At 39.9% G+C, this 10,742-nt stretch overlaps 1 protein-coding gene across 1 annotated transcript in view; it reads left to right on the top strand.

Annotated features, from left to right (window-relative positions):
* heatr3 (HEAT repeat containing 3) overlaps window positions 1-7,830 on the top strand; it is a 13,137-nt gene extending 5,307 nt beyond the window's left edge. Inside the window, exons 6-15 of the mRNA XM_020592411.1 lie at window positions 1,366-1,506; window positions 1,731-2,023; window positions 3,911-4,001; window positions 4,205-4,359; window positions 4,573-4,655; window positions 4,831-4,967; window positions 5,083-5,171; window positions 5,404-5,547; window positions 5,615-5,791; window positions 7,041-7,830. Of these exons, the coding sequence (XP_020448067.1) occupies window positions 1,366-1,506; window positions 1,731-2,023; window positions 3,911-4,001; window positions 4,205-4,359; window positions 4,573-4,655; window positions 4,831-4,967; window positions 5,083-5,171; window positions 5,404-5,547; window positions 5,615-5,791; window positions 7,041-7,154 (1,424 nt within the window). The 3' untranslated portion in view covers window positions 7,155-7,830. The remainder of the gene's footprint in view (window positions 1-1,365; window positions 1,507-1,730; window positions 2,024-3,910; window positions 4,002-4,204; window positions 4,360-4,572; window positions 4,656-4,830; window positions 4,968-5,082; window positions 5,172-5,403; window positions 5,548-5,614; window positions 5,792-7,040) is intronic.
* The last annotated feature ends 2,912 nt before the right edge of the window (window positions 7,831-10,742 follow it).

Below are 10,742 nucleotides of genomic sequence, written 5' to 3'. Positions count from 1 at the left end.
TTTTTTTTTTTTTCTCCAGAGATTTTTCAGGCACCTGCTAAAATCTGTGGTTATTTATTTCTTGCTCAACACAAGACACTTGGTTGGTAATTTCCAACTAGTAAAGGTCACATAAAACAAGGAAAGTATTAATAAGATGTATTTATTGCACACAGATAACTGTCAAAGCTACCAATTACTGCACAGTCAAAGAAGTTAGAACAAACAATCTTTAAAAAAAAATAAAATAAAATAAAATCCACATAATGAGACATATCAAATCATAAAACTATAATAAACTGGGTTGGGATGGTGTTCTCCGGCTTGCAAGCCTCTCCCTTTTTCTTCCAGACATAACAATGGTCAGTATGATCAAATGGTTCAATTTTTGTTCCATCAGACCAGAGGACATTTCTCCCAAAAGTAAGATCTTTGTCCTCATGTGCAGCAGCAAACCATTGTCTGCCTTTTTTATGGCATTCATGGAGCAGTGGCTTCTTCCTTGCTGAGCAGCCTTTCAGGTTATGTTGATATCAGACTCATTTTACTGTGGATATAGATACTTTGGTGCCTGTTTCCTCTAGTGTCTTCATAAAGTCCTTTGCTGTTGTTCTGGGATTGATTTGTAGTGTGATGGCTGCATTGTCCCATGGTGTTTATACTTGCATAGTATTATTTATACAGATGAACGTGGTACCTTCAGGCACTGGGGAAATTGCTCCCAATGAACCAGATTTGTGGAGGTCCACAATTTTTTTTTTTTCTGCAGTCTTGGCTGTTTTATTTTGACTTTCCCATGATGTCAAACAAAGAGGTACTGAATTTGAAGGTGGCCTTAAAATACATCCACAGCTGCACCTCCTATTGACTCAAATGATGTCAATATCAGAAGTTTCTAAAGCCATGACATCATTTTCTGGAATTTTCCAAACTGTTTACAACTACAGTCAACTGAGTGTATGTAAACATCTGACCCACTGGAATTGTGATAAAGTGAATTATGAGTTAAATAATCTATCTGTAAACAACTGTTGGAAATAATACTTGTCATGCATAAAGTACATGTCTTAACCGACTTGCTAGAATGAGAGTTTGTCAAAATGACAACTGTGGATTGGTTAAAAAAAGGTAATAACCACAACAGGTGGCCTTATAGACACAGAATGCTAGAAAATAAAGGCTGGGGGGAAAAAAACTAGAACAAAAATACTTCCTATAAGTGCAATATGTTTAAATATTTGGATTAGCTTCACTGTACTTCCAAATTGGTATTACTGGGCATGCAGTTTTTCTGCTAGCCTTAATTGGGCCTAATGCCTAACTAGTTTTATCAGATTTAAGCAGCCCCAGCTTTTGAGACTCTCTGTTGTCTTTATGTTCTCCTAGCCCACTGTTTGCACACTGTGACTGAGGATAACCCAGAGCTGCTTTGTAGCATGAACACCGCTGTGCTTGGAGTCCTGGACAACGTGCTCCTGTCATCTCAGCCAGACATGGCACACATTCTCCTTAGGACGTTGGCTGCAGGTGCAATTTGTCGCTTGATGTCTTTTTTTTTTTTTTTTCCTAAATTTAAAAACTGTAACTTAATACCATTATGCATGTTGAAAGTGACATTAAAAATGTCTTGTGTGCACAGAATTTGTTAATAAAAAATTAAAGGAACAAATATCGCACTTGATTAATACAGTGACTAAAATGCCTTTAATGTCCCTTCCTAAGCCCTAACTCTCACCTGCTGTTTCACTCAGGGACACTGTGGAACATGAAGAGCAATCTTCCTGTTGCCCATCAGGCCCAGATGCTCAACGCTGCGGTGGCCACCTTGTCACAGTGCCTGGATCTGGACACAGGTACTCTAATACCTGAACTCAGACGAGCAGAAGAGGTTCGCTATAGAAATGCGCCACCTGTGACAGACACAGAAGACCAGGCTGTAGGAGAGCTCCCTGTGGACGAGATGGAAGGAGAGGAGGAACCACCTAAACAAAAGAGGAATGGAAAAGCTGCGATGGCTGATAACGACTTCTCAGACCTCTTGCCTGTAAGTTGTATTTCTCATACAGTATTCTATATGTTACTGTTCCTCCTTATGCATACAGAAGGCTGTGAGCTCCTCTAGTCATACAAGTTGGCCTTTAAACACTTATTAGCGAAACCCTGTTTCATTGCCAGTTGCACACTACTGTTCTCGTTACAGTCAGACTGATAAATTGGCCAGTAAATGGAATGATATCTTATTGCATATATGGTTGTATTGGTGTACATGTTGACTGGTAAAGTAAGAGTTCCAGTAAAGAAATGCAAAAGAGCTGTTTGAGTTAGTTCAGAAACAGGAGGTGCATTCTAGTTCCCTTATTATCTTGTTCCTTGGTCCTCTATCCACATTCAACCCAGAAGTCATTGTGCTCCGTCATGATGAAGGCCGCCCCAGAGCTCCTGTTTTCAAATCTGACTAGTGAGGAGGCTGCTTGGACGACCCATAGCCAAGGATACACGAGCACATCCTTTGTAGAAATGTGTTACAGATTGACATGTCCCTTAATCGGAAATAAATTTGTAATTGGACACATGGAGGATCAGAGGAAAGGACGTCTCATGCCAGTTAAGTGTTCCACTCTCCTTGCATTTTACGTAGGCGTGACATAGATACGAGGAAAACATGGATCCAGTTAGGGCAATTGGGATTCACCTAGTGTCTCTAATACATTGTCTGCCCAGCAGAGAGCACTACCAATTTTAATTTTCAGCTGTAAAATATCCACATAGTACACGGCACGGTCAGAAATCTTTAAAAACACAAAATTAAGCTAGCTTTATGTAATTTGTTTATATAAAAATTGTTTGTAAATATCTACATTATTAGCTGCAAATATTCAGTAGTGTTTGGAATAATTCGGTAAAAGTCACCATTATCAGATTAAGCATGTGTAAAGCCATCCAAGCACAAATTTAGGTCTTAATTCTGTCAGAATTTAAAAAGAAATTTTTTAATGAATTTGCTACAAAACTTTATATTAGAACTTTTCATTTTAATGTCAATCCTCTATGTTCTGCGTTTTGATTGGCACTCGAAATGGTTCATTTCTCTTAGGATTTTCATTAATAATATTCACATATGTTGATATCCAACATAATCACTCAGTCGTAACAAAGTGTACATGAAGTTGTGATGCAACCATGACGTATTACCTTCTGGGGTGCGGTATTTTAAATTCAGAAATTGAACACTTAAAATTCAGTCCCCAGTCAATATAGCTGTGTAGATTATTATAAAAGATTAATTAAAAAAAACACTGTCAGGACTTTCTTAGATGCACGATAGGTGAAAAAATGTTTACTTTCAATTTTAAATGTAGAAATTTTAGAATGCGATGTTGCTCTGCACTGTGTGTTTGGCAAGAAAGCAATCCAGTTTTGTTTTTTAGAGGCACACGTTAATGCCAGGTGCTATTCAGGAGTGCAAGACAAACTGATAGGGCAGACAAACCCTCAGGGTCAGGGTGCCAGATTAGGGACAGTTGGCAAGGTTCAGCTGGGAACCATGTACTGGCCTCAGCCACAGTGACAATCTGTCCCTCTCAGCTTAGACACATCCAGAGCCCCCAGAGTGAATGTCACATTTATGGTGATGCTCCAAATGCCCTTCAATATTGCAGGTTATACAATGGGGTTATCGCACAGACAGTTATAATCATCGAACAAAACAAATAAACTCTACTTAAACCTGGCCTTTCCTTCAAAAATGATCTCTTGTAATAGATTGTCACTAGCACCACAGTTCAAAAAGTACACCTAGACATGCTTGAAGACAACTGTGGAAGAACTTGTCTTCACTGTGGCGGACAACTGAACTTTGGGTATTTACAGTGCTAACAGCCATTGCTTTGGTAGGATGTTGGCTCACCTTTCTGCTTGTATTATTGTCCAGCGGGGCAAGGAGGAGCTGAGGGAGGCGACGGCCTTGCTGACAGCCCAGCAAACGTCATTAGAGATCATTGTCAACATGTGCTGCTCTGACGGTGAGTATTGTGGGTATGGACAGGCATGCTGTTGACCCCAGGCACTTTTCATCAACATTATTTCCTTTGACAGTGCCAGCAAGTGCAGGTTTGTTGAAAAGCCACTGTAACAAGAAATACATGAGCATTTTATATTTTAGTACCCAGAGATGACTTTTGATGTTCTACTTTAATTCTGTGGGGGTGTGTGCATGCCTTTTAAGAGCCATCTGATGACGAATGGGAGGAGGAGTCGAGCAGTGACGAAAGTGACATGGGTCCAGATGGCCTTTGTGACGGAGTGTCCAATCTCCTGTCTCCACTGTGTTTGTCAGCTGAGGTTCATGGGGCTTTAATCAACCACAGCATCCCTGAAAAGGCAAGTTACCTGTCTGCTTCATCAGTAACACCTCACATCAGTCAGTCGTTATAAGATTCATCACAGTGCCTGTGTACATAGTTAGTCCTTTGCTGTAATTACCAACCTAAAGTATGGCTCTAATTATACCTCACCGATCTTCTACCCCAGGCTGAGCAGACTTACTGTATGCATGCACAGTAAATGTTATACTTTTTTTCCTCTTAATTAAAGGTCCTCCGAAAGACTGAGTTTGCTAGAAAGGAAGCTGTGGATGTGTGTCTTCAGAATTCCTCTTGGAGATGCCTGATAAAAAAGTAATTTACCTCACTTTTGCTCTTCCCTTGAACTTTGCTGTGAGATTGATCACAATTTGTTTAAGCCACTTTGTATTGTTTTTCTCAGTGTACATCTTCACTCTGGTAAAGTTTGTTAATGCACTCTTGTATGGAATGTCCTACTGCTCTATAACAGAAGTAATCTTTTCCTTAGGATGAAGCGTGTACAGTCCCGGGCTCTGACATGCCTCCATAGCATCCTCTCCACTATGGATGCAGAGTCTCTGGGAGGCCCAGCAGTCCTGCAGACTGCAGCACAGCACCTGTCCACATTGGTTTTTGGAGCAGCAGGTCTCACACTTGCATCACATTATTGTTATACAGCATATACCAAAAAATCAGTTGCAGAGTTGTAGTGGTGAAGCATGTAATACATCTGACAGTGCACAATGTTTTTTGTTTTCAGAGACACTCAAAGATGAGGAGTTCCTTGAGGCTGTGATCAGTGCTGTCCGGTCTCTCTTACAGATGATTGCATCCACAAATATCTCCCAGGTACAGAATACATCAGAAGTACAGCTATTGCTTTGGTGATTTTAAACATTTGCGTTAATGGGTGATGGGTGTTACTTCAGCAGCCTCTTTAATTTTCATTTTTCGAGTTCGTTTTCCAATTCAATACAGTGCTAAATAAATAGAGGTCAACCAGAAACTACACTCTTTATTCCTGCCCACTGCCAGTTCCCATGTTTGTTTTGGACATCTCTGTGTGTTTTGTTTTTCTCAGTGTATGACGCCTCAGCAGCTGATGAGCCTGAGCGAAGCAGCCACGTGTTGTGATGTTGTCAGTGTGAGGGTGAACGCCGTTGCCATTCTGGGCATCACTGGCAGCACATTAGCCAAAGAGAAGGGCACTGCTGAAACCCTTCAGGTATAATTTTTCTCTTTTTGTTCTTGTGGAACATTTGTGCTTCTGCTTAGAAACTCTGCGCCTACAGATGATTGGAAAGGCCTTGCTCGAAGTTGCCACAAGAGATGCCGACCTAGTTGTAAATGGAGAAGCCCTTGACGCCTTGTTTGACGTGTTTGCGGATGGAGACGAAGCAGAGGCAGCTGCTAAGAGCATCCAGTTACTACCTGCACTGAAGGCACTTCAACCTGTCCTTAAGGCCAAGGTTAATTTCACTTTACTGAACACAGTTCTCTGTGATTTTTCAACCTTTTTTTTTTGCACAATTAAAGCTGCATTAACTAATGTCTCCCTCTAATATTCAACCTTTAAGGGCGAGTCAAAACAAATTCAAGCAGTGCCCCCTTGTCTTCTTCCTCCACTCCTCTTTGCCCCTACTGCCCTCTCTCTGAAACTACATCATATGCGGTCACAACAGCCAGAGACAGTTGTGGCAGTCAAGTAGCTCAGCAGAAATAACCAGCTCCAGAACTAATGTATATAGAATACCGAGCCCATAGAGCACGTGGTTTTTGGTGGCATTGCAGCGACACAATGTCAAATAAAGAGGTTTACATTTTAGCGGCAAGCAAATTATACAGAGGAATGTTTTTTCCCCCAGTAATATTGATACAGTACTAATGTTATGCCACTGTGGCATCATGTTCAATGTTACATACTTGACGCACATAATCATGAGTTGTATGTGAAATGACAAATTTCATGCTACACTTTTCTAATTGTGTTGATGGCGTAAATTTTAACTTATCACTAAAATGCTACATGGACTGCAGTGTTATGTTTGACATACACTGGACCAAAACCAAGCAAAATTACTGCATATGCTAAACAAGAAAACGGCAATGTTGCAGTCAGTTGGAATGCCTCCAAATTAGAACTAGGATATTTCAATACAAAGGTATAAAACTGAAAAGCTAACGTTAGATTGCTAATGGTGCCGACATATACATGTTAGCTACTTATGTGTCTAAAAGAAAGAAAGACACATCCATGTCAAATTTTAGTCTTTTGGATGCTTTTAATGCTCTCCATCTCTGACATGCCAAACTGAAGTTAACCCTGGTTTTGCCTCATTCTTTGTTGTACCTGCCCAAGTAGCCTCCATGGTCTGTCTGACATGAGCCATTCTGGTTTGAATAATGCGTCTTATAACGTCAGATCAGTGGGAGCATGAAAGATGTGTGGTGCTGATTTAAATAACAATGGCCACAGAGGGCAAGAAATAAACACAAGGCCTGAAGATACAGTAGCAGAGTGGGGTGAGGGGGGTTAGTACAACAGGGAGACAACACTTTAATGCAGCTTTAATAATTTCTAAACACACTATTAATTTACCACCAGTGCACATTTGTTTCTCATCTTAATAATTTATATAGCTTAAAACATTTTGTTACCTTCTGAATGGATTGTGGGATTTGTTTCACCCTTTTAATAAAAGTTTTTTTTGCTATTAGATTCGTAAAGAAGGAAGAGGCAAGTACAGCCCTCAGCAGCTGTGTGTGCTAGACAATATCAAAGTCAACCTGAGAAGATTCATTGGTTATCTGGAGAAGGTGGTGAACAAGTGAGGAGAGTTAGATGGTATGGTTTGGACAGATTTTGTATGCTAGTAGAAGATGGATACATTATGTGGACATGAAACCATAAAGTATTTATTATGTCAGTAGTCATCGGTGTATTATTGCTTGGTTTCAGTGTTTATATTCTCTAAATAATGATTCACTATTTTACTTTGTGATGTGAAACTATTTGTTGTGAAGAAAGAAGTGGAAGCTAATAATGATTAGTTACTGCTTGTTGCAGTAAGGTTTTTTCCTCCTATGTTTAACTGCAAAAAATTTCAGACTCAAAGTTGTATATTTTCATGTCCCTTGGTGACATTTTAGTAGAACAGGTGTGGTGAGCTGACACCACCTTTTGATATAGGTACCCTTATTTTAGCTCTGTATTGCAAGTGGGCTAAACTTTTGATATTTGCAGTTCTACTAGTCCTGACCAGTGGTAAGAGCGCTATTCACAGTTGCTCATTGTAGGTCCTTGTGAAAGTGGTTTTAGTGCCAGCTACTATATGAAAAGGAGGTTTTGGATATGTAATCATTTATTCTGTCTTTGTTTAAGAGAAACATGTCATTTCATTAACTGTTTAAGCTGAAAGAGTAGGGCACACCCACTGCTCCAGCTTGTTAAGGAATTATAAACCACACACAATTTCAGAGACAAATTTGAGGGAAAATGTGAATATGAATAAATACCTATTTTTTCCCAAAATTTTGAGTACTCTGTTTTTCTTTTGCATCACATTAACAGTTTCTCTCCTAATCTATTAAGTTATCCGAACTAACTAATGTTATACACTATGCTTTACTTTGGTTTTTCAAGCTATGGACTAACATACCAAGTGGTGTGGTGGTAGGGGCTAATAGTATTTGCTTAGGTCTACATATCAAGTTGTCTTTGTGTTATGAAAAAATATGGAGATAATGACTTGCTCTAACTCCTGAACCACAGCCACGCTGCAGATGCAAATAGATCCCCTGGGTTATGACTAAAATGAATAATTACTCAAACAGATACCCCTGTCAGAAATAAATAGGCCCTGGTGCAGGACTATACCAAGGGTAATGCCAACCCTGCTAGATGCAAAGGCTTACTAAGGCATTGCCAGTCCTGCCAGACACTAAGATCAGCTCTCAATTTTACAAAAATAAAATCAAACAAAGGTACCAGGTGTAAATAGGCCCTGGAGCAAGATGCTATGACAGCACTGCCAAATGCAAAGTCCACGTTTCCTACTGCTTCATGCAGCATTCATGGTGAAAATCATAATTGCAGTCACTATCATCATACCCTTTGGCTAAAAGGACATTTCCAGAATCTCCTCTATTTGCGAAGAAGGCCTGAGGTGGAGGGTGCAGACTCCCCGGAGCTCTCTTCTGTGTTCCTGTTTGCGAAGGAGCTAGGCCTGAGGATGATAAAGATTCCACAAGGTGTTCATCAAAAGTCCACCTCTACCTCGCCTGAAAAAGTCACTGTATCATGCCACAATCACTGCATTTATTTATTAATAATGACCACATTTCTATTTGTTCAATTTAATTTCTATCATTTTTAAAGGTGAGGTGCTGCTTATCTAAAGGTCTTAAAAGCTGCTAAACATATAACATATATACATAACAAATTTAACAGTAACATAACAAACATAACATATAACAAAATTTGAGAATAGAGAAGCTTAAGTCTTGGTCTGTGCATGTGCACCAGACAAGGGCCTTTTTTGCAGAGTAAGAACTTAAGTGTTTATCTAAAAAAAAAAAAATCAATGTGGTTTGTAATAATATCTGCAATTTGACCTATTTCATTTACGCTGAACTACATGAGTCCTTACACATGAGCCATTGGTAGTAAGTCTTGTACAATGAACTCGGCTTCGCCAAAATAACCACACAACTACGCCTCGAGTCGAATCACTGCACGTAGGAGAAGGTGGCACTGAGAAGGCAGGGCACGCACATGCTGTCCAATAACAATCACATGGGAAATCGCAATCTTCACCTTCAAAAGTAAAACAACACATTAAAGAGTTAAGCGCATTTCAGTGAAATGCCAGCACATCTTATACAAGCTCAAGTGATATGACTGAAAACAACATCCCTTTATAGGTCCAAGACATGCTTTTGTCCTTCAATCAGATTCTTAGTTTGTGCACTGCGATAAATATCTGAAGATTAGTTCACAAATGTGATCAAATTTGAAGCTAAAATGAAGAGATTTGAATAACTTTTAATTCATGCTTCAGCCACTAAAACCATTCAGCTCAGATAGAAAAGGCCCTAGAGTGTTTACATTGTGTGCTCTAACACCATGAAGTCCACTCCTAAAGGTTCTGGGCGCCATCTTTGTTCAACAATTTGGATGCAAAAATTTAAGTATTTGAAGCCCTGAAACCAAAATATCAGTCTTTGTAAACTAATACACTGTACATGATTGTTAATACATTCCACACCTGTCCCAGGAAAATGAATGCATTCTAGTCCCCAAATAATCAATTTACATGAAGAAATCGTCGAATGAAAGTATGTATTTTTGCAATAGGCCTACTAACATTCTGTGATCTGGCCACCTTTGAATTAAAAAACTTTAATTTATTTTTACAATGAGAGGGTATTAAATTACTTTAGAGATGTATTTCTACCTGACCTGCATGAGCCAGCAGGTGCTCTTCACTGGCAGAGGCCTGCTTAAGGAAATTGTCAGCTAGGTGGCTTTTCTGCAGCAGTTTGATGAAATAGAAGTTTTGTTGGGCAACAAGATCTGATGTTCAGTTGTTCCCAGCAGTTTTATCTCTCCTCCAAACACAGAGTTTGTGTTTTAAGAGTCACTTTCTCAGCTGGGCTTTGCAACAAGCCCACTCGTGTCAGAGCATAGATGTATAGAGACAAATCAGATTAGTCTGCAGACCTATAGTAACCTCGGTTGGGTCGTCATTCTGTTCCCATGATATTTAGTGACGCACGCATGCGTGTGAATGAACAAGCAAGAACGAGCAACAAAATTGTATAGATGTGCATGAATATGATTATTTACAAACAATAATTAATACATGGAAACGTGCGTAAAATTAAAAAAATTATCAATCGCAGAGTGAAACTACATCATTGAATGCATGGTAAGGAACCACCTAATCTAGCCAAGGGGTTGCAAACCAGTGACTTCTGTGCCAGTCCCAAGCCTGGATAAATAGAGAGGGTTGCGTCAGGAAGGGCATCCGACGTAAAAACATGCCAATTTAAACATGCGAATCATCAGTGTGAATTCCATACTGAATTGGTCGAGGCCTGGGTTAACAATGACCGCCACTGGTGGTGCTGTTGACCTACAGGGTGCTGGTGGAAATTGGACTACTGTTGGTCGAAGAAGGAGAGGAGGTAGAAAGATTCGTAGACAGAGAAGAGGAAAGGCAGGAGTATAGGTCTGAGAATAGGGACTCTTAACGTTGGCACAATGACAGGGAAAGGTAGAGAGCTGGCAGACATGATGGAGAGAAGGAAGGTAGATACATACTGTGTGCAGGAGACCAGGTGGAAGGGTAGCAAAGTGCATAGCATTGAAGGGGGATACAAACTGTTTTATTATGGTGTGGACAGGAAGAGAAATGG

This window comes from Monopterus albus, unplaced genomic scaffold, assembly GCF_001952655.1.
Source record: "Monopterus albus unplaced genomic scaffold, M_albus_1.0 scaffold17.1, whole genome shotgun sequence".
NCBI lineage: Eukaryota > Metazoa > Chordata > Actinopteri > Synbranchiformes > Synbranchidae > Monopterus > Monopterus albus.
Note: the sequence above shows the minus strand (reverse complement) of the source record. Positions and strands in the feature narration are given on the sequence as shown.